The sequence below is a fragment of the Esox lucius genome, chromosome 7 (genome assembly GCF_011004845.1).
Source record: "Esox lucius isolate fEsoLuc1 chromosome 7, fEsoLuc1.pri, whole genome shotgun sequence".
NCBI classification, from domain to species: Eukaryota; Metazoa; Chordata; class Actinopteri; order Esociformes; family Esocidae; genus Esox; species Esox lucius.
The window spans coordinates 20,986,436-21,010,390 of record NC_047575.1 but is presented as its reverse complement, the minus strand read 5'-3'; the positions used below and the strand labels follow the sequence as shown (position 1 = coordinate 21,010,390).

Below are 23,955 nucleotides of genomic sequence, written 5' to 3'. Positions count from 1 at the left end.
TAAAATAAAAAAAATGCTGTACATGCACCCTCAGAGATCTGTGCTGCTGTGAAACACTTAACATCTGTGGCAGTGAACATGGCACGTCAAATGGCATCTTGGATTACCTATTGCATATTCTGTGTAAGAGGATCCAGTTTAGGTTATTGTTATCTTTTCCCGCTCAGATATAGTTGAATTGGATCAAGTGGTACTGTAGTTGGGTCAGTATTTAATTTTTTTAAGAAAAGAAAACAAGAAAATGTATCATTTAATTACCAAAAGATTCTTACTGCCTTGGATTCAAATTAAGGAGGAAACGTGCAATGGGCTGTTTTCCTTCTGCATTTCAGGAGGTTGTTGTCATTGCCATGGATAAATGCATAGAGATTACAGTATTTAGTGTTGTCAAAAGTGCTTTCATCCGCATTGCTAAGGCATGGTTGTTCCTTTTGAGAGGTCAATTTTTACATGGAACTGGCAAAATAATGTCATAATTGAGGAAAAAGAGGAACTTTGGGTGAAGAATGGAAACCACATATTATGGTGAGTTGGCAAATATTTTCTCAATGTCACAGTCAGAAGATAGGTATTCACAGTCTAACTATCAGACTAGTGACCACACCCTCTACTGAGGATTACATGAATATGTACAATGTAAAAACATTTGTTTGTAATATGTACAGTGGATTGAAAAGGTATTCAACCCTTTGGACTTCTTCCCATTTCTTCTTTCCAAAGTCTGATAGAACTTGATTTCATAGTAATTTCATAGGGTTTTTCTCAACAGTCTCCACAAAATAATGTAATAAGCTAACATTGTTTAAAGTATAAGTGAAAAGTATTTACCAATATTCCTTGATTCATTTGTAATTCCATTGATCGGAACTCTTAAAAGAGTAAGTACAGAGACAAAATTCTCTTGACATAATTAGCAGTTTATTTGCAAATAGAGAGACGCGTCAAAAGCTTACAGAATAATCCTCTGAGGAATCTCTGAGGTAGATACATGAACAGTCAGTATTTATTACAGTTAAAAGGGGTGTGGCAAGTTACCACCCTGCTGTCTTATGTCACATAGGTTTTACCCGGAGGATGGGCTGTCCCCCCACCTTATCCTTCCTGCCATAATGTTTACCCGAATTAGCCAGTTGTCCCTACTTCCCCCAAGGACCACATTCCTAAGGAACAAAGGAATGATACTCTTATTGATTATAGCAGATGAACAGATGGTCAGAGTGCCTAATAATCCTCTGATATTATACAGATGTGTGTCACAAACAAAGACCAGAGTTACATACCAGGTAATAGAAAAGCAGACATTTCTCAAATGTACATTAGTTCAAGAATTTCCATAACAATAATAAAGTATTCACCTCCCTGAGTTGTCATGTTATAGTCATGTTACGAACAGTGATTATATATTTGAGTCATATTTGGAGAACAGCTTTCCACTCCTGAATTTGTGCAATACTTACACATTATTCTTTCCCAAAGTCTTCAGGCTATTTGAAGGTATTCTAGATCCAGTGGCTGACTTATCATAAGGCAGGAGATGCAACTGCCTAAGGCATCATACTATCAGGTAATATTAAATAATTAAAGTAATGCAGTTTGCAAGGCATTAGGAATTTTTGAAAAACAACTATTCCATTTGTTCACAAGTGAGGGAAGGATGGAACGGGAGATTGACAGACGGATCGGTGCAGCTTCTGCAGTAATGCGGTCGATGTATCGGTCTGTCATGGTGAAGAAAGAGCTGAGCCGCAAGGCGAAGCTCTTGATTTACCGGTCAATCTACATTCCTACTCTCACCTATGGTCATGAGCTTTGGGTCATGACCGAAAGGACAAGATCCCGGATACAGGCGGCCGAAATGAGCTTTCTCCGCAGGGTGGCTGGGCGATCCCTTAGAGATAGGGTGAGAAGCTCGGTCACCCGGGAGGAGCTCAGAGTCGAGCCGCTGCTCCTCCACATCGAGAGGGGTCAGCTGAGGTGGCTTGGGCATCTGTTTCGGATGCCTCCGGAACGCCTTCCTGGGTCCTGTCCCACTGGGAGGAGACCCCGGGGACATGCTGGAGGGACTATGTCTCCCGGCTGGCCTGGGAATGCCTCGGTGTCCCCCGGAAGAGCTGGAGGAAGTGTCTAGGGAGAGGGAAGTCTGGGCATCTCTGCTTAGACTGCTGCCCCCGCGACCCGGCCCCGGATAAGCAGAAGAAAATGATGATGATGATGAACTATTCCATTTCAGTTGTTCCTTTGAGCTGCTGGTTGTGATTTATTCTACAGCTGGCTAACTAACAACTGTCTATCCTGTGGGCACATTAAGAAACATACTGCAATGCTGCAGGAAACATAATGAAGAATAAGACATGTTTTAGTACTGATCAGTGTTTTAAATAATTAATCAAATTAACTTATGAATTAATGTAATGAATGGACAATGCTTTATAATAAAATCTAAAAAAACAAACTATCATTATGGGGGTGCTACAGTTTGTGAAAAATATACCTATAATCACTGATTACACTCACTGCAGTCAAACGTTTCATCCCACTTAACAAAGATTTATTTCCCCAGTAGAGTATAGGTTGTGGTGCAAACACGTCATCCATTGCTGCATCGCACCAACAATAAATCTTGCTGTACTATTTGACGGGTACTAATCAGTTATTGCACTTTTTTGATTATGGTTAATAATGGATTTACAAATGATTCAATAATCAACATTATAGTAATTATAATAATTATAATATGTTTTCAAAAACATTACAAATGTTACCTTAATTTATATTGGTGCCAAAGTTAGCCCCATGAAATATACATTATTTTCTATTAAATTTTATAGGGAACAAAATAGTTTGTGTAAAGTTTGTACAGTTACAAGGTTGATGTAATCCTTGCTTGCTTTTAATAAATACTAAATATTAGTGCTTAAATTAATCTGTTCCAATACAGTGGGGAGAACAAGTATTTGATACACACTGCTGATTTTGCACTGGTTTTCCCACTTACAAAGCATGTAGAAGTCTGTAATATTAATCATAGGTACTCTTCAACAGTGATTTTCATACAATGTGATTTTCTGGATTACAGTTGGCAGTGAATTACAGTTGGCAGTGTATCAAATACTTGTTCACCACACTGTACATTTTGTGCCCTGAAATCGAGGTACTATGTACACTCCCAAAATGTTAGAACACCATACATTAAAATATTTTTGAAAGAAATTCACACAGTTTCATGTCTTAATGTACTCTGAAATTAAAACATAGAACAGAAACAATTGTAGACAGTCTTTTTTTGTTTAGTTTTTTTACACAATTTATGAAAAATGTTGCCTCATCAAATTAGCCACCTTTTGCAGACATTACAGCCAGACACTGGCTGGGTGTCTGTAACAGCACTTTGTGACAACTGATGTGAAAAGGATTTTAAAAATAAATTTGATTGCTTTGAACACACTTGTGGAATTCTTTCTATGATGGAAATCAAATATTGCTCTGAAAGTTCTTCCCAACACTGTTGCAGAGGTTGCCACAAATGTGTTGCACTTGTAGGTTTCTTTTCTATCACTCTTGGGTGTGGCAGAATGCTTCCTGTCTGAGTTTACTCCAGCTTCCAAGAGTATTGATGGTGTAGGAAACTACTCACTGACAACTTGGTTTTCTTAGCAATTTCTCTAAAGGAAAGACCTACACTTTTAAAGGTCATAATGGTCTGTCTGTCTTCCTTTGTAATTGTCTTTTTCTTGCTATTATGTGAGCAATTTACTACTTCCTGCTGTGCTATACTGTCAAAATAATGCTTAAGAAGGTGTAGTAACACAGTCTGTTCCAACACTACTTAAATACAGACAGAATAAGTAATCAACAAAAGAAATTGCAGGAATTGAACCTGTAGGAACTGTTAACATCTACTTTTAAGGCATAATTTACTCCCATTGCTGCAGAATAGCTGTAAGTTGTTAACACATTACTTGTTTCCTGTAAAAGGCCTTTGTTAAACTGTAACTCTGAGATGTACATAATTTTTCACTTCCTGGTTCTTGTTCACCATTGCTCCATTTCAGGTTATTCACTGGAATTGAACTGCTTAAATTTAAAAATAATCAGTCTCTTTGGATAGGGGAGATCTGGAGGAGTACGCCGGGCTTTGAATGGTGCAAATCGGCCACTCCTAGACCGGAAGTGGAGAAAATTACATGGACCAATGTAGCCTAATCTTTTCAACAGTGGAATGTATAATGTCTCTTGCATGGGAAGAATACATCACACAGACTCACGGGAGGTCTCATTGGAAAGCAGGGTTCCCACAGATTACGCCAAGCTTTGAATGCTGAAATTCGAATGCTTTACTTCTAGTAGGAACGGTAGCCTCCGGACTGTTTTCTTTTGCTTTTCTGAACAAAGATAAACACCAATTGTCAAAAATTACTTGTACCAGTTCCTGCATGGGCACTGTAAGGCGGACAGAGGTGTGGGTGGTCTCATTGGATAGAGGGAGTCTCGTTGGATTGGGGAGATCCCACAGAGTTACCCAGGCTTTGAATGTTGTATATTGGTCACTCCTAGCCAGAGCAGTCACCATACAGATCTTTTTGCATTTCTCACAGTATTAAAAAAACCTTCATGGCTTGTTGGATAGGAGAGATCCAGCAGAGTTACCCAGGCTTTGATTTGTGTAAATCGGATACTCCCAGCCTGAGCAGTGGCCCCCTGAGTGACCCCAGGAGCCCTACGGTTCCCATGCAGGTGTTTGTACAAGTCATTTTTGACAGTTTTTTCTTTCTTTGTTAATTTCTCAGAACAATTATAGACTGATGAGTTTCAGAGGAAAGTTCTTTGTTTCTGGCCATTATGAGCCTGTAATCAAACCCACAAACACTGATGCAGAAGATACTGAACAAGTCTAAGGAAGGCCAGTTTTATTGCTTCTTTAATCAGCACAACAGTTTTCAGCAGTGTTAACATAATCGCAAAAGGGTTTTCTAATGATCAATTAGCCTTTTAAAATGATAAACCTAGATCAGCAAACACAACGTGCCATTGGAACACAGGAGTGATTGCTAATAATGGCCCTTTGGAAATCTATGTAGGTACCCCATTGAAAATGTTGGATTGCAGAGCACTTCAATAACAACTATGAACCCGGACGAAGGTGGCAGGGCATCCACAAGTTTTCAGTTGTCTACATGTACGTGTCACAGTTGCTATTCCTGTATTTCATTTGCACATGCTGACTTGCACCTTAAATTTGCCCTCACTTCACATTTAGAACTGCCACTGTACTTGCATTTCCTACTGTTACATACACGTCTACCTCAAGAACCTGATTGCTGCTATCCCTGCATTTCAGTTGCACATGCTACCCTATTCCATCAGTTTGCCTCGATTGCAAAATCAGAATGCCACTGAGAATTGCCACTTGTACCTGCACAACTACACTAAACAAAATTATAAACGCAACACTTTTGTTTTTGCCTCCATTTATCATGAGCTGAACTCAAAGATCTAAGACTTTCTCTATGTATACAAAAGTCCTATTTCTCTCAAATACTGTTCACAAATCTGTCTAAATCTGTGTTAGTGAGCACTTCTACTTTGCAGAGATAATCCATCCACCTCACAGGTGTGGCATATCAAGATGCTGATTAGACAGCATGATTATTTCACAGGTGTGCCTTAGGCTGGCCACAATAAAAGGCCACTCTAAAATGAGCAGTTCCATCACACTGCACAATGCCACAGATGTTGCAGGTTTTGAGGGAGCGTGCAATTGGCATGCTGACTGCAGGAATGTCCACCAGAGCTGTTGCCCATGAATTGAATGTTAATTTCTCTACCATAAGCCATCTCCAAAGTCGTTTCAGAGAATTTGGCAGCACATCCAACCGGCCTCACAACTGCAGACCACGTGTAACCACACCAGCCCAGGACCTCCACATCCAAGATCGTCTGAGACCAGCCACCCGGACAGCTGCTGCAACAATCGGTTTGCATAACCAAATAATTTTTACACAAACTGTCAGAAACCGTCTCAGGGAAGCTCATCTGCATGCTCTTCGTCCTCATTGGGGTATCGACCTGACTCCAGTTCGTCGTCGTAACCGACTTCAGTGGACAAATGCCCACACTCGATGGGGTCTGGAACTTTGGATAGGTGTTCTCTTCACAGATGAATCCTTGGTTTTCTTTGTTCAGGGCAGATAGCAGATGGTGTGTATGGCATCGTGTGGGTGAGCAGTTTGCTGATGTGAACTTTGTGGATCAAGTAGCCTATAATGGCGGTGGGTTTATGGTATGGGCAGGCGTGTTATGGACAGTGAACACAGGTGCATTTTATTGATGGCACTTTGAATGCACAGAGATACCGTGACGAGATCCTGAGGCCCATTGTTGTGCCATTCATCCACAACCATCACCTCATGTTGCAGCATGATAATGCATGGCGCCATGTTGCAAGGATTTGTGCAAGGAATCTGAAAACATCCCAGTTTTTGCATGGCTAGCATACTCACTGGACATGTCACCCTTTGAGCATGTTTGGGATGATCTGGATCGGCATATATGACAGCGTGTTCCAGGTCACACCAGATACTGACTGATTTTCGGACCCCCCCCCGGACTCCCCCAGTACAGTGGAACTGCAAATTTTAGAGTGGCCTTATTGTGCCTTATTGTGGCCAGCCTAAGGCACACCTGCACACCGTTTATAATTTTGTTCAGTGTATTATCCCACCTGTACATACATTATACTTTATACTTGTAAATATCCTGTACATTTGTAAATCTTCCACTGCACATTTAGAATTGCATTTGCATTAATAGCACATCCACACATTCCACTTGTAAATACATATAATTCATTCTTGTACATTTTATCGGCCCTCCTCTATTTGCACTTCTGGTTAGATGCAAACTGCGTTTCGTTGTACTGTGCTGTACTTGTACTGTTCAATGACAGTAAAGTTGAACCTAATCTAATAATATAATCCAAGCCATCACAGACTAACGGCCAAAGAGCCCTACCCCCACAGCCTGCGACGTCTCCTTCACCGACAAGTTAAACAGGTTCTACGCCTGCTTCGACATTTGACTGTGTCTAGTCTGAATGACTTCCAACCTGTCGTGCTCACCCCTAAGTCCTGCCTCCTCAAAACACTGGATCCCTACCAGTTTGCCTATGGGTCGAACAGGTTTACAGAGGACGCCATCTCCACAGGTTTACACTCAGCCCTGACCCACCTGGACAATACCAACACGTGTGAGATTGCTATTCATAGACTTTAGCTCAGCATTCAACACAGTCAACCCCTCTAGGCAGGTCTACAAACTCCATGATCTCTCTCTCTCTGCAATTGGACTTAGGACTTCCTAACCAACAGACCCCAGTCAGTCATGTTAGCCAACTTCACGTCCTCCACCCTGATCCTGAACACTGGTGTTCCACAAGGCTGCGTGCCGAGCCCACTTCACCCATGACTGCGTTCCTGTACACAGTTCTAACACCATCGTCAAGTTCGTAGACGACACCACGGTGGTAGGCCTGATCAATGGCTATGACAAGTCAGCCTATAGGCAGTTTAAGGTGCACCATGGCCGACGGGTGATGAAAACCTTCCGGCACCCAAGCGATGTCTGCGCTGGGCGCACGGCATCATCAGATACCCTTCACACCCATGCTACAGACTGTTTGCCCTCCTACCATCAGGCAGGCAGTACAGGTCTCATCGTTCCCACACCAGCAGGCTCAGGAACAGCTTCTTCCCATCTATTGTAAACCTGCTAAACTCTGTGACCCATCACTAACCACACCCACCCACCACTCCTCCCAGGGACCTTGTTGCACTAGTTGTAACTTGTCTACCTCGGGAACCTCATTGCTGTTATCCCTGCATTTCAGTTGCACATGCCACCTTGCACCTTCAATTTGCCTGCACTGCACATTTCGAATTGCCATTGTACTTACTTTACTTTGTTTCGGATGTTACATGCACGTCTACCTCTGAACCTCATTGCTGCTATCCCTGCATTTCAGTTGCACAGACCACCTTACACCTCCAACTTGCTCGATTGCACAGTCAGAATTGTCATTTGTACTTGCATGTGCCTCATCACACAACTATTAATTCCCACTTGCACATACATATACAGTTGTTGGAGAATTGGTAATATATGAGAAAACATGAGTGAGCAGGCAAAAAGACATGTCTTTTATTTCTTGTGGGATTCACATTCAACTGTAGGTCATAACAGAATGGCACAATCATAAAACAAAACATGGTAACACATTTTTTTTTTACTGACCCCTGTTCAAATGTTTGCATACCCTTAGGTCCTAATACTGTGTATTGCTCCCTTTAGTATAAATATTTTAATAGTTGTCTATGAGGCCCAGAATTCCTCTGGAGGGTCAACTTGGCCTTGAGTGTCCCATGCACAGCTTTCGCGCAGAAGAATGCAAATTGTCTGCCAGTATTTTCTGATTACATGCTGCATTCATCTTGCCATACATTTTCACAAGATTCCTGTGCCATTAGAGCTCACCCCCCCCAAAAACATCAGTGAGCCACCACCATGCTTCACAGTGGGGATGGTATTCTGTTCACTATAGGCCTTGTTGACCCCTCTCCAAACATAGTGCTTATGTTTGTGACGATTAAGCTCTATTTTGGTCTCGTCACTCCAAATTACAGTGTGCCAGAAGCTGTGAGGTGTGTCAAGGTGTTGTCGGACATATTGTAACCAAGCTTTTTTGTGGAATTGGTGCAGTAAAGGCTTCTTTCTGGAAACTCGACCATGCAGCTAATTTTTTTTCACGGATCGTTGTTTTATGCTCCTTGAAACAACCACACCGCCTTGTTCCAGAGCAGCCTGTATTTCTCCTGAGGTTACCTGTGGGTTTTTCTTTGTATCCCGAACAATTCTTCTGGCAGTTTAGGCTGAAATGTTTCTTGTTTTACCTGACCTTGGCTTGGTATCCCCCAGTTTTCCACTTCTTAATAAGTGATTGAACAGTACTGACTGGCATTTGGCTTTGGATATCTTTTTATATCCTTTTCCATTCCTTTATAAAGTTCCAGGACCTTGTTACGCCTGCTCAGTGCATCCATGTGAGAGCTAACAAACTCACTGACTATTTATATACAGACACTAACTTCATTTTAAAAAGCCACAGGTGTTGGAAATTCACCTTTAATTACCATTTTCACCTGTGTGTGTAACCTTGTGTCTGTCACACATCCAAACATTCAAGGATATGTAAACTTTTGATCAGGGCCATTTGGATGTTTTCTGTTATCATTATGATTTACAGTTTTTCTGAATTGTTAAGACACATTTCTTGAAACCTGCTCTCCTTTTCTCTAAACTGTGAACACAAAACCCAATTTTCAAGCTACATTCACAAAACCTCTAACTCCTCTTGCAAAACCAAACATTTGACCCAAAACCATTTTAACTTTAATCAAAATCACTCACTACCGTCAAAAACCACACAAAACCAGCTAATGTGCAAACACAACTTAGCAACCATTACACACTACATAAATAAATGCAAAACACTGTGGGATATCGGGAAATTGTTTATTCTTGTAATCAGATTTAAACAAAAATAAAATGAAGCTTTTAAAAAAACTGCAGCAGAAAAGAGAAACAAAAGTTATGTAAAGAAAAAAATTAATAAGACATGTTTACAGCATTTATTCTGCCTCAGGATCACGCCTCTCTGCTGGGTGAGGCCACAGGACTTCATCCACGTCACATGCTATGTTCTCCCTTGCAAGGCAACGGGGAAAGAATCCTTTAGCATGCCGAAACCAGCCCTGGCAAGATTCCACGCTGATGTCGCCACATGCTCCAGTCATTGCTTGAATTAGGTTCTCCTGTGTGTAAGGGTTATGGTCATACACTTTCCATCTCACTTGCCGAGAAAAACTCCTCGATAGGGTTTAAGAAGGGAGAGTATGGTGGAAGAAAGACATTAATAAAATGCTGCTCATTTTGAAACCAGTCGCGTATTCTCGGACCACGGTGAAAGCTCACATTGTCCCAAATGACAACATACATGGGACGCTCCGCCTGCTCGCGCTCCCTCTGCTCGAGCAGAGCACCCCGTAGACCATCCAGGAATGTTAGTAGCAGTTCGGTGTTGTATGACCCAACAGTAACATGACTGTTGAGAACCCCATAGCTGCTGATGGCAGCACAGATGGTTACATTTCCACCACGCTGGCCAGGCAGTTCAATAATGGCACGTTGACCTATCACATTACGACCTCTTCTCCTTTTGGCTAGATTGAATCCAGCTTCATCCATGAAAATGTATTCATGAGGCAAAGCCATTGAGTCAAGCTCAAAGATTCTCTGTACACAGTGAAAACTACATTTAGTTCCATAAATGACACAGTAAGATGTATACATGTGCTGCTTCCCAAACTACACAGTACTTTCTAGTACTGAGTTTACTTACTTGCACATATTGACATCGTAGCTCTTTCACTCTCTCACTGTTTCGCTCAAATGGTACCCGATAAACTTGTTTCATCCTTATCTTGTTGCGTTGCAGGAGACAATCAATTGTTGACAGACTCACACTATTTATTCCCTCGAAATCTACGTTGTCTTCTACAATCCGCTGCTGTATTTCATGCAGTGGAATTGCATTGTTCTGACGGACCTTATCCACAACAAGTGTCTCCTGGTGTTGTGAGAACATGTGTGTCCTTCCACCCTCATGAGGCCGTCTTTCAATTCTGTAAAAAGAACCCCATTCAGTTAGAAGTATACACATACACACACATTTTATTCAGTAAATGTTTTAAAAACACAGTGCCATGGAAAAGTTCTGTCTCATTGTCCCCTTTCTGAGACAAGTATACTTTACCTGTTTTCTTCTCTGAAGGTCTGGATTATAGAAGCCACTGTGAACCTGCTTAGGTTTGGTTGCACACGTTGCCCTGCCTCCCTCATAGTCATGCCATGCACCAGAACATGATCTATGACAGTTGCTCGAATGTCATTTGAAATTATTGATCTGCTTGGTCTTTGTCCTCGCCCACCACCTCTGACACAGACTCCTCTTCCTCTTCCACCTCTTCCTCTGTTCTGCTCCATTGTTGGATCAACTCATGCCATTTGCATTTGACCAGGCTGAAATACTGTTTTCTAATTGTGTGCACTGATTGGACACATGTGTTTTAAATTTTGAGTGGTAGTGTGTAAAGGATGAGAACAGTGTGTTAGTTGTGTTTAACTTCTGTAGCCTGTGTGCACCATTCTGGGTACAAGTGTATGACACTGCAAAGTTCTGTTCTGTGTTTGAGAATGTGTTTAGAGTTTTGGTAAATGGGCGATTCAGATTCGCAAAGTGTGTCCTAAACAGATGAATAGTGTTTAAGATTTTGACAACAGTGTGATTGATTTGATAAAAGAGTTTTGGCAGTTGCCAGTTTAGTTTTTACAATGGGATTTAGTGTTTTAGCAATTCAGAAAAACTGTAAAAAGGAGAAAAACAACTATGTGATAATAAATGGCTTCATATGATCACTATCCTTCAAAAAAAGACATGATCAGTCATGTTTTCAAAATCAATGCTAAAATTTCACAATTTCTGCCAGGGTATGCAAACGTATGAGCACCACTGTACTTAATACTTGTAAATCTGTAAATTTTCTGCCCTCCCCTATTTGCCTTCATTTTTCATTTAAAATTGCCATTTTGCACTTTATTTGCCTTCACTGCACATCTATACATTCCACTTGCACATACACTTTACTTAATACTTGTACATTTCTTGTCTTCTTCTCTTTGCACTTCTGGTTAGATACTTACTGAATTTTGTTGTACTGTACTTATACTGTTCAATGACAATAAAGTTGTCAATATAATTTTTTTAAAATAAATAAAATAAAAAGCAGTTTCCAGCAACAACAGTTATTTACAACATTAACAGTGTGAACACTGTATTTCTGATCATTTTGATGTTATTTTAATGGACAAAAATATTTCCAATAAAACAAGGACAAGTGACCCCAACAAGTGACCCCAAACTTTTGAACGGTTGTGTAAATACCAGATTTTTTTCTCCAAGTACTGTATTAAAAAACATTAGTTGGCCAATGAAACATTGAAACAGGATTCCATGGCCTATCCTGTCACTCAAAGGATTCATGATATAGTTTAACATGTAGACACGTTTCACAGCACACACACTACACTCTGTGATCACACAATGCTTTCCATTATTATTTCTCACCTTTATTCACAAAGCTTCTAACAATACTCTACAGTAAAATAGAAATGTAAATATTAAAGTACGGCAGAATTAGACTATTTCTATACAATCCTTGCATGTTTTGATGTTGTTGTTGCTGTAAGGATTTCATTAAATGTTTACTTTGTCTGTGATATTAAAACCTGTGGGCTTTTCTAGTGTAAAACAATGTGCTACTGTTTTATTTACTACTCCCTGGGACAATTAACTGTTGCTTGGATTAGACAAATACATTTAGGGCTAGACAAATACATTTAGACAAGCCTTGATATACAATACAATACAAACAACAGGGTAAAACAGTATGAAATATTGATCCAAAAGTAAGTGATGCCAAGACTATAAATTTAAGTCACCTACTGTTAAAACATACTTTGAAAGAATCAAAATGAGAAAGACTATGTTACTGCAAATGATGAAGTCAATGACGACGGTGCGTGACAAATCCTGTGACCAGATAAGGGATGGGGTTTTGCACTGCTGTCCTAACTGGGGAGGTACCGTTTGTTTTCCCCAGGGAATGGAAACTCAGGGACAGAGTTGAAATGTCCTGTTAGGAAGATGGCGACTGTTCCGATGGAGAAGAGTGCCATGGCCACCCAGAAACACACCTTGTCAATCATCTTCCCGATCAATACCCAGCTCTCCATTTCCTATAGGACCGTTAATATGAGTCAGAAGTGGGATGATAAAAAATAATTTCCTTCTATCACAGTTGCTCAGCTATCAGCTCATTTTGGGTTTGAATTCAGTATCATTATAATATTGCCCTATCATAATAATATTGAATTGTATCATAAAACCAGAGCCTGTTAGACACCCAGGAGTAATACTTACTGATCCAATGTTATTTGTTTGCTTTGTGCTCTCAGCAATGCAGTTGCAGGCATCCACACATTCCTTGATCTCAGGAGCAGCTTGTGCTAGGCTCTTGTACAGACTGGCTGTGGTGCTCACATCAATACCATCCACTAGAGGGTAGCAGAGAGGCATAGAGTCACCGAGGTATGCTGACAATTGAGCACAGTACACTATCTCCTCTCCATTTCCTATTGATTGTGACATTTATTTACAACAACAATTAAAACAAAATGCTTTTTCTATACCAATAACCATGTGAAATTAGTTATTCAAATTATCCCAGACATCTGTCCAGAATTTTTTATTTCTGGATAATATACTGTAAATAACTTCTAAGTACTACTAAAACACAGTAAATAACTACTTAGTGCTACTAAATTCCTGTATATAACTATTTAATAATATTAATGTAGTCTATTTTGTATTTATTTCTTAAACTTTTTGTTAAACAATTCAATGAGAACCTAGCCAAATTGCAGGCAGATGGCAGTGTTGTAGATTATATCTAATTTACTGGGCACATTTTTGAGAGCAAGCCTAAAAACTATATTGCCATGGTTTAACAAGTGTCTAATTCTGGATTTAACTTTAGACTGGGTATAGGCATGAAAAGTGGGTGATATATGTATTAAATGAGAGGGAGCATGTCAGTGTTGGCCCAGGAATCAAATCTTGAGGAACACCCAAAGATACCAACAGAGGTGTGGACAGCAAGCCCTCAGATTTAACACATTTTAAATGTTCAGAAAACTAGTTTGCAAACCTGGCTAGAAATTTCTCAGAGAACTCATGTTGCTAAGCATATTGATGAGGATGTGATGGTTGACAGGTTCAAAGACTTTTGTCAAATCAATAAAAACAGCGTCAGAACACTATTTTTGTCTAAAGCAGATATGATATCATTTAAGTCCTTAGAGCTTGGCCAGATCTGAAGCCTGACCATAAAGAAAATGCTAAGAGACTTCAGGTGGCATGTTTGTTGAGAAGATATTCAAACACAAGCAGGCCAGGGTTATGATGACGTTAACAGTCATCAAGTTTCTTGCCCCCTTTGAAAGTTTCTTGCCCCCTTTGAACATTTCTTGCCCCCTTTGAAAGGAAGATTGACGGCAGCAGATTACATTACAGCCATCTGTCATTAAAGGTTTTGGGAGCTTGTAATACTTTGAGATAATTGAGGTCATAACAGGGCTTCACGTCATCCAGCCCCGATGATTCATAAGGGTCCAATCTAAACAATTCCTTGCCCACCTCATTTACCAGTACAAGTTGTGCTCTGAGGGACAAATCTACAGGTGGAAAATGTAGCATTGTTGGCAACAAGAGTAAGCAGGGCAGATACAAAAGCATGACCAATCGTAACACAGTGGCTGTTGAAGCTCTAAAACATTTTAGATTTATCAGTAGACTCTGTTCTCATAGAGTTCTGTAGCCGACTAATAACTACTTATTAATACTAATATACATTAAAGAACAACTATCTGTAAAAAAAAATAGCAGAAAGGAGACTGAGATTCATTTTACTTGTGTGTGGCACAACTGTTTCTGCATTACCCAACGGGGCGTTTCCCCCATGCGCTATTCTTTCCACTCTACTGGCACCTCTTTCCTTAATCTCACCAAATGATCGCGTGAGGCCGTGCCTCTCTCTCTGTTTGTCAAACATCATCTCGCTTCGTGGTTGTTTCAGCACATACTCCTCCGCTCTCTGCATTAGGCCGAACGAGCTACGCCGTCGCTCCCTTACTCCATTCACCTCTACCTCCGCCTCTTCATCCTCAACCAGAGGGGCCATGCCCAGGAATCGAGGGACAACATCCAGGAAGAACTAAATGGAGGAGAGCAAATATGGCTGTGGGATGAGTGACAGTGCTTAAGTAGTGTCATCATGTTGGATTATATCATAATTCACATAACATTTACTTTGTTTAGGCAGTTGTATTAGAAGCCTTGATTTTAGTTTTGATTTAGCATTCCCACTGTGTTCCTACCCACCTGTACCTAGGCAGTAGCTAATAAGAGGCATTATGTGTTTTAATAATGACATTCGTCATGATAAAGGCTTTTTGACTTTCAAATCTACACAGGTGCCTGAATTTAAGAATTCTTACTTTTTCTGGTAACACTTTATTTGGATAGTCAATCTTTTGATACTTCACTATCTATCAACAGGCTAAGAACAAAATGTCATTTAACTGCTAGCACTAACCTTAAACCTCATACTATCCATAATCTTAAACTTTTTCATAACCCTAACCCTACAACTTATTCTAAACCTTACCCTAACCTTAACTTTAGCAGGCATCTACTTAGTTTTTTGATAATTTGTCAGTAGGATTAATACCTGTAGATCATCTATCCTAATAAAGTACAAGCCTTTTTCTTTTCATTGTATACATACATGTTTGATCGTGTATGACATGGTGTGGGTATTGGGACTGCGAAGAGAGATATTGAGCACCACAATTTGGTTGGTAGCGATTAGTGTTGTCACAGACATGACAAAGATGAGGTACCTGGAAAGAGAAGAACAGACAGATGTGGGTGGAGAGGGGATGAGGCCGTCTTAACACACACATACATAAGCCAGTAAGAAAGACAGGAATGAGGAAACAAATGAGAAACAAATACAGTGACTATAATTAGGTCTCTCTCCCTCACAAAGAATCATCAGGCAAACATATCCAGTAACATTTTCACTCACTTGCCAATGAGTGGGACATTGAGAGAGGTCTCAGGGACTTTCTGAGCAATAAGAAAAAGGAAGACAGTCTGAGCCAGCAGAACAGAGATGGACACAGTCAACTTCTGTCCCCCAGCTGTGGCAACAGAGAGTCAAAGGGGAACATAAGGGACTGCAGCGCTTTTCCTGTTATCATCATCATAGACAACAGACATATTATACTCAAGCAAATGCAGGCATAACATATGAGTGCTCAAGTGGATCCCCGTGGATGCATGTGGATAGCTGGGATGTAGAGACCTATTGACATTCTCTGCCGCAGGCAAACCAAGTCCAAATGAAATCCAAAACACCATGCTTTCTCTTCCCAACAACCATCACATCTATGTTGAGCATTTCTTAAATTGAATTAATATGCAGTGTTTTTTTGTCATACTGCATTGTTATATTCACCAGTACTATATACCTCCCTTCCTCTGCAGTTAGTAGTAGCAGTTCCACCTACCCTGTGCAGGTAAAAAGTAGGCCAGCACTACCAGGGAGGAAATGAGTGAGCAGGGCAGGATTATGTTGATAATGTAGAACAGAGGTTTCCTCTGAATAACCAGGTTGAAGGAGATTTCCTGGTACTCCAGGTCATCAGGAGTGTAGTGTGAGTTGGTCAGCTTCCGAGCTGGTCGGTGCTTTATGGCCCACTCACCATTCTCTGACAGGGTTAAACAAACACACTTGGATGAGTAGAGGCTCTTTTCACTGGGCCATGGTCATTTAAATAGAATGTATACAAATCCATGAAAGACCATTGCAACACCAGTGTGTATAATACCAGTGAAAGCCTCGGGATCGATGTCCACCCACTCAATGGGCTTTTGGCTTTCTTCATCAACAGCAAGTATGATCTCCAACTCGTTTGCACTGTATGTCTGGGACCTGAAGACTAAGGTGCAGTTCTGGTAGTCAAAGGGAAAGTAGGTGATCTCTATTGCACATGTGCTACGGTAGATAGCTGGAGGGAGCCAGTACATGTACCCACTGGAGTAGATCAACACATTGGCATAATATGCCACATCAAACTTGCCATCAATGCTGCAGAGATTGGAAGGGAAGAGGGACATCAGAGGGGTGGAATGATAGGGTGGAAAATACGGTTTAAGAGTCCATATGGCCAAAACAAAACAGAGTAACCAAAGGAGCTAAATCAAGAAAAGGGAAAATATGAAAGCCCTTTTCTACTGGCTCACTTGTTCTCAAGAACGATGTCCGGGAGCCAGACTGTGTTGTAAGGCACACGGATAATCTCAATGCCAAAATACTCCGATGTGTTCCAGGCCAGGCGGAGATCATTCCATTGCTAGCAGGGGATAGGCACAGATGAGAAAGTTCAAGAGAATTGACTGAAGTATGCAAGTAATACTGAGAAATAAATTGATGAGGTATAAAACAGGGTGACAAAAACTCACAATCTCAATCCAAACATTAGTTGTGAGAGTCTCTTCCTTTTCATTCTGTAACAGAAGAGATAATATGTTTGACCAATGCAGAAATGTGTTCACAGTAATCACAGTTATCCCATTATTACTGGAAATATAGTATGTGTTTATCAAAATGTTCTACTGTTACAATGATTTTCTTTTTACAGAAATCTGTAGAAAGATTGCGTTATGCAGTTTATTTAAGTGTGCCCAATTACAGTGTGTATAATAAATTGTAAGAGGAATTTCAAATTATTCTGAAAACATTTTCAAAGGAAACAGATTCACTGAAGTACCTTAATTTGGTAATGATATTTGCATTTTCTATCACAGTTTTGAGCTTTAATATAGGATTGATATGCTACACAGGTACTGTATGTAATGTGTGTTGTATGACAATATATGTCAGCAGGTAATGTATGGAATTTGATTTGTATAATTTTGCTGCAGCAGGTAATGAATGTTATTTGTGCGGTTTTGACATTACGCTGCTGCAGGTACTGTATGTAATATGTGTTTAGTATCATTTTGCTACAGCAGGTAATGTATTTCATGTCTTGGTTCTGAGATGATCATGCCGCAGGCGTGGCCTGTCTCTCACCAGGGATATGAGGTTAGTGAGGATCAGCTTGACCTTAACCTCCACCTTGTCTGTAGGGTGTGCTGCTGGACGAATGTTCTTGTTGTAACCTTTGAACAGGTCTCCAATCAGTTTAGACTCCTCATTACAACTCACTGAAACAGGCAGGTGTGAAGAGGGAGAAAGAAAAAAAAAACTGAGACCCTTTTGAATTTTTAAGTATTTTATAATCACACCCTATGACTTCAGAATTGCATTAGGAGCTTATTTCTATGGCAGTGCACAGCCTTACCTATGGATCACCTCACTATACATTACAACCAAGTGTGTGTAATGAACATACTGCAATCTACAGCCTTGGATCTTGTGTCTGACGTTTTGACACATTGTCTTTTTACACATTTAAAGAATGCATGCTTGGCACAGAAAAGTTTTTCCAGAGTAAAGTGAAAAGCACTAATCCATTTGAGCTCAGATGTTGTAAACTGAATTGGCTTTATAATTAGTTACTTAATCTCAGTCAAGGTAATATGGTAACCCTAACCCTAACCCAATTTCTTTAATACAATATCCATACTTGCATGCATTGTACTGAATATGTATAACAACATTCTCACCTTGTTCAGCATCTAAAACTGATATGGAATCATTCCCTTATTTGTATCGATTTGCCTCATGTCCATTTGGGGACTATTATTTTGAAATCCAAATGCATACTCCACTATTGGGGCTAATCATTATTGTGGCTTTCTTCACGTGGATAATGCAGGATACCATAACATTTATTATAATTAAAACATAGTGGCACCATTTCAGGGCCAACAGACCTTGAATAATCAGTGACACATTTCTGCAGTCATCCAATGAACCGATATTAACTGACATTATTGACATCTAGGAATGTCAACCCTGACACCATTTTGGAATGAACTTCTGTCACTTCACCTATAAAAAGATTGCATTTGCATCACAGGGACAATATAAATGGTGTCCAAATGAGGCAAAACATATTGAACTGATTGTTCTACAGTACATCAGTGGTAGGCAATATTGATACTGGAGGTGTGTATTTATTCCCATCTAATCAGAGAATGATACAGACCTGGGACATCAGGTAAGTGTAATTAACTACCTGTTTGAATCAAAAACCAAAAAGCCTTTTTTGGCCCTGCAGGACCGGAGTTGCCTTTCCCTGGTGTACATAGAGAGGTGCCATTTACAAGATCAGTGATCCTGACCATGACAAAAAAATCACTATACGCACTTACCTGGTGCTGTCACACCCCAGAGAAGGCCTACAGCTGCAACAAAGCACATCCAAAGGGAATGCGTTGCCATCTCAAAGTTAAACGATCTTTACGCACAGTCCCAGATTTGAGTGAAGTACAAATTGGAAGAGAGCGAAAGCGAGAGGTTATTTCCGAATGGCTCGTCGTCTCACTCCTCCAGCTGTCGCAAGCCACGGGTCGTGTTACACAGCAGCCAGAAAACCTAAACTAGTTCTTAAAGTCACATTCGGGTCGTTCACAGTATTCATTATTATGCGGTGGGGGGGTAATGAAAATAGCACAGAATATAAATGCAATTATTCTGCTTGATATGTCAGTGAGTTTAAAATGATTGCAAACGCAGGCCGGAACCCAAGTGTTGATCCACACATTTGGATCTCTGTTTTCCTTGTAAGCCCACAGGCCCGAGGCCACAAGTCCCCACTTCCAGAACGTGTGTGTCTGTATACGTATGTTTGCATGCGCGCATGTGTGTCGACGCTAGGGTGAGCAAGGTGAACAGGTGATGCGGGGGCCCAGTTTGGAAACCACTGCCCTGCTCCCACTTTACCCGAGCAGGGTATATATAGTGATGAGCTGCGCGCCTTGCAGGGTTGCGATGCAGGGCACCAGAAACAAGGTCCGTGATGACAGGGTTGTGCTGGCTGGGGGGTTTGTCATGATGGGTGTGCCTGATACGACACATGCATTTGTTTTACTGATTGTGAATCGACGTGTGAAAAGGTGTGAGATTCCTTTTCAATGTACTTTTAAAATGGTTGAATTATTTATTTTTTTTATTCAATTGTCTCTGTGGTCTGTTACAAAACGACATGAGGGATTTGGTCATTAGGATGTTATACTCATTTTATTATTTGTAAGTGGAATATGGATTGCATGAGTTAGGTCACAAGAGTGACCTGAAGTTCATCGGTTTATTTGGAATGTCCCTTTTTCGCATGCTACCTGAAGCTTGCATGTGCTGAACGTGTTTAACAGAGCATCCCACTAGGCAAAACACACATGCTGAAGTTCATTAGTAACATCTACTCTCAAATGTATTTACGGTATCTTTTCAAACAGTGCTACAAATGTCCTTCCCATTCCTCTTCAATGGTTGTGGGAAATTATTGGATATTAGCGGGATCTGGAACACGCTGTTTAACGCATCGATCTAGACTATCCCAAATATGCGCAATAGGCAACATGATTAAACAAGCCTTGGAAGATCATTTCCAGCTTCCAGGAATTGGGACATGGGGCCATGCATTATAACCCTGAAATAGTGGCCGTGCACTATTGGCACAACAATGGGCCTCAGGATCTCTTCATGGCATCTCTGCATTCAAGTTGCCATTGATAAAATGCACGTGTTTGTTGTCCAGCACAAGCAGCACCTGTGAAATGACCATGCTTTTTAATCGGCTTTATGATATGCCACACCTGTCAGCCGAATGGAGTTACTTGGCAAATGAGAAGTTATCACTAACAGTTATGTAAACACATTTCTTCCCAAAAAACATAGATAGCATAGAAAGTTAAACATGGGAAAAACACTGTAGTGTAATTGTTTATAATTTTGTTTAGTTGAGGTCCCAAAAAGTAAACCTCTCAGACACGGCTTTAGAAAAACAACACCCAACGAATTGTTTCATGCAAGTATTTATACGCTGTTCCACATTTACACTGTCCTGGATCTTAATTATTGTCTTGTTTAATATACTGTCTAGTCTTTGGGTGCATGAATCTGTTGTTTTATATAAAAACACATGACTTTGAAGCTTCAGTCTGCCTGCACTGTCGCTAAACTAATTTATGGACTTCAGTTATATCAGCTATGGAGAGATAAAATTCCAATCACATCAACATATCAGTACTATGGGACTTTGCTGTATCTGAATTATTCACATGAATTGCTCTTTAATTGGTCCTCTTTTGGTCCCAGATTTGTGCAAGATATTGTGAGAATCGTACACAAAAATACTATTTAACTCAATGCAACACATTTTCGGATTTACACTATCTCACAAAAGTGAGTACACCCCTCACATTTTTGCAAATATTTGATTATATCTTCTCATGTGACAACACAGAAGAAATTATACTTTGATACAATGTAAGGTAGTGAGTGTACAGCTTGTATAACAGTGTACATTTGCTGTCACCTCAACATAACACAACACACAGCCATTAGTGTTTAAACCGCTGGCAACTAAAGTGAGTATACCCTTAATAGAAAATGTCAAACTGGGCCCAAAGTGTCAATATTTTGTGTGGCCACCATTGTTTTCCAGTACTACCTTAACCCTCTTGGGCATGGAGTTCACCAGAGCTTCACAAGTTGCCACTGGAGTCCTCTTCCACTCCTCCATGACAACATCACAGAGTTGGTGGATGTTAGAGACCTTGTGTTCCTCCACCTTCCATTTGAGGATGCCCCAAAGATGTTCAATAGGGTTTAGGTCTGGAGACATGCTTGGCCAGTCCATCAGCCTCTTTACCCTCAGCCTCTTTAGCAAGGCAGTGGTCGTCTTGGAGGTGTGTTTGTGGTCGTTATCATGTTGGAATACTGCCCTGCGGCCCAGTCTCAGAAGGGAGGGGATCATGCTCAGTATGTCACAGTACATGAGGTGCCATGAGGTGGCATGTTGAACTTCCAGTGACCATATGAGGGAGTGTGAGAGCGATAACACCAAATGTAACACACCTGCTCCCCATTCACACCTGAGACCTTGTAAAACTAATGGGTCACATGACCCCAGGGAGGGAAAATTGCTAATTGGGCCCAATTTGGACATTTTCACTTAGGGGTGTACTTACTTTTGTTGCCAACGGTTTGTACATTGATGGCTGTGTGTTGTCCTATTTTGAGGGGACAGTAAATTGACACTGTTATACAAGCTGTACACTCGCTACTTCACATTGTAGCCAAGTGTCATTTCTTCAGTGTTGTCACATGAAAAGGTGTAATCAAATATTTGCAAAAATGTGAGGGGTGTACTCACTTTTGTACTCTTGACAAGAAAGGTCAGTGAACAAAATGCAAGTGGTTTTAGAGGTACATGTCATCTGGATTGGAAGCTATTAAAAAAAGTCAATGTTAGGTAATAGAGTTGTAATAATGCATGTAATTTTAAAAGAAAGTCAAGAACATGAATTTAGAACAAATAAGAAGTTTACCTTTCAGAATAGATGTAACAGAACACACCACTCATTTGTAGATCTCTAGCTCATATGGATACTAAGCTATTCAAAAAGGATTGTTTAGAAGGATAAATACTAATAAAATCAACAAAATCTTAAATGGCAAATCAATGGCGCGTACTCTAGACAAGGAAGGTCAGTGAACAAAATGCAGGTGGTTTTAGAGGTAAATGTCATCTGGACTGGAAGCTATTAAAAAAGTAAAAAATCTAAAATTCATGTGAATTATGTAATAGAGTTCTAATAATATCAGTTTTTTAAATAAAATCAAGATAATGAATTTGGAAAAAATACCTTTCAGAACAGAGGTAAAGGAACACACCACACTTGTTTGCGGATCTCTAGCTCATATGAATAATGAGCTATTTAAAAATGTATTGTATAGAACAGGGGTGCCAAATCGGTTCCACTGAGGGCCGAGTGTCTGCAGGTTTTTGTTTTTCCTATAAATTGGTTACCAGTTCAGACCTAAACAACCAGGTGAGGGCAGAAACTAACCAGTTACTGACCTAATTAATCAATCAAGTACAAGATGAGAGCGAAAACCTGCAGACTCAGTTTGACACCTCTGGTAGAGAATGATCAATTCTCATATAATCACAGAAATGTAAAAGGGCAAATCTGAAGGTTAGTGACCAAAAAGTGGTTTTAGGTATATGAAAATATATGAGCTTTAACAAAAACAAAAAATTTAGAAAATTATAGCTTTGTTTAAAAACACAAGCAGTGTCTGCATTTATGATTTTCCTTCACAGGGGCAGGTATTATCAAACATAAAACAAAATAAAAAGTGATAGATGTTGCCCTCATGGATTCGAACCCGGGTGTCCCACTACACCACGGTGCTATACGTTTGCCCAGTGTTGGTGTAGCATCTCGACATAAGATAATTTTATCACGCATTAACATCATGCCAAGTTTGAATATTTCACTAGACACCATTAAGCATTGAGTTAAACGGACTAAAGTTTCTTAAGTTTACCTCCACTACAAATAGCGTCAATGTAATGTATGGCTTTTGCCACTGGCCATTTTAACAGCTTATAAGCCAGTAATAGTCTTGTAAGATTTGAACAATTGTTAGTGAGACTGAACACGAACTTAACACAGCCAAAGCTATTTCATGGCACCATTTTTTTTTCTTCATGAATGCCATTGACACAATAACTATCAATATAGGTGACGATAACTGACTTTTTCGTCAAGTGAAAAGATGAGAGAATCATGGAAACCCCTACTCTTTTACTGCCCAAGGGGGTTTTATCTAGCCTATATTACCACCAAAATCATGCACAGATGCATACTCAAAAAATCCACCAGAAAGAGTCGCAATATAAACAGTTCTATTTTACGCTTAAAATAACATGGGTACTGAAGGTTGTAGCCAGCACCATTTTTGTCAATCCTGACCCAAAAAGCATGCACGGATGCGTACTTCGAAAATCCACTAGAAATAGTCGCAATATAACCGTGAACAGTTTTATTTTAGACTTAATATAACTGTAGCGATGTGGAGGAAGCAGCAGAATCCATTTGCAGCTTTTATTTAGAATAGTCAACAGGCAGGGTAAATCAGGGGCAGACAGAACAACGAAGAAAATCACAGAGCAGAAGTAGATCACAGGCAAGGG

General features: G+C 40.2%; 2 protein-coding genes across 3 annotated transcripts in view; both read right to left on the bottom strand.

Moving 5' to 3' along the window:
- Positions 1–865, bottom strand: part of pld2 (phospholipase D2) — a 37,448-nt gene extending 36,583 nt beyond the window's left edge. The window contains exon 1 of one of the 2 annotated variants that reach the window (XM_010893465.3): positions 829–865. Coding sequence is in view for 1 of the 2 variants with exons in the window: in XM_010893461.3 (XP_010891763.2) it covers positions 829–858 (30 nt within the window). In the remaining variant the exon portion in view is untranslated. The remainder of the gene's footprint in view (positions 1–828) is intronic. The other variant, XM_010893461.3, reaches the window with a different exon arrangement.
- Positions 866–12,018: 11,153 nt separating this feature from the next.
- Positions 12,019–20,379, bottom strand: chrne (cholinergic receptor, nicotinic, epsilon). Its single transcript, XM_010893460.3, has 11 exons — positions 19,121–20,379; positions 17,874–18,007; positions 17,261–17,305; positions 17,042–17,151; positions 16,627–16,886; positions 16,306–16,506; positions 15,822–15,936; positions 15,519–15,633; positions 14,738–14,945; positions 13,094–13,227; positions 12,019–12,909 (listed from the first exon to the last, which is right to left on the bottom strand). Exons 1-11 carry the CDS (start codon positions 19,188–19,190, stop codon positions 12,742–12,744), a joined length of 1,560 nt encoding a protein of 519 aa, XP_010891762.2. The 5' UTR covers positions 19,191–20,379; the 3' UTR covers positions 12,019–12,741.
- Between the last annotated feature and the right edge of the window lie 3,576 nt (positions 20,380–23,955).

What these genes read in the sequence shown, in the direction of transcription:
- chrne (XM_010893460.3), bottom strand. Translation starts at nt 19,190, where the DNA reads ATGGCAACGCATTCCCTTTGGATGTGCTTTGTTGCAGCTGTAGGCCTT. An exon ending in AATGTCCCACTCATTGGCAA is followed by an intron (nt 15,634 to 15,821) that starts GTGAGTGAAAAT and finishes TTCTCTTTCCAG; the next exon opens with GTACCTCATCTTTGTCATGT. An exon ending in TGTCATACACGATCAAACAT is followed by an intron (nt 14,946 to 15,518) that starts GTATGTATACAA and finishes TCCTCCATTTAG; the next exon opens with TTCTTCCTGGATGTTGTCCC.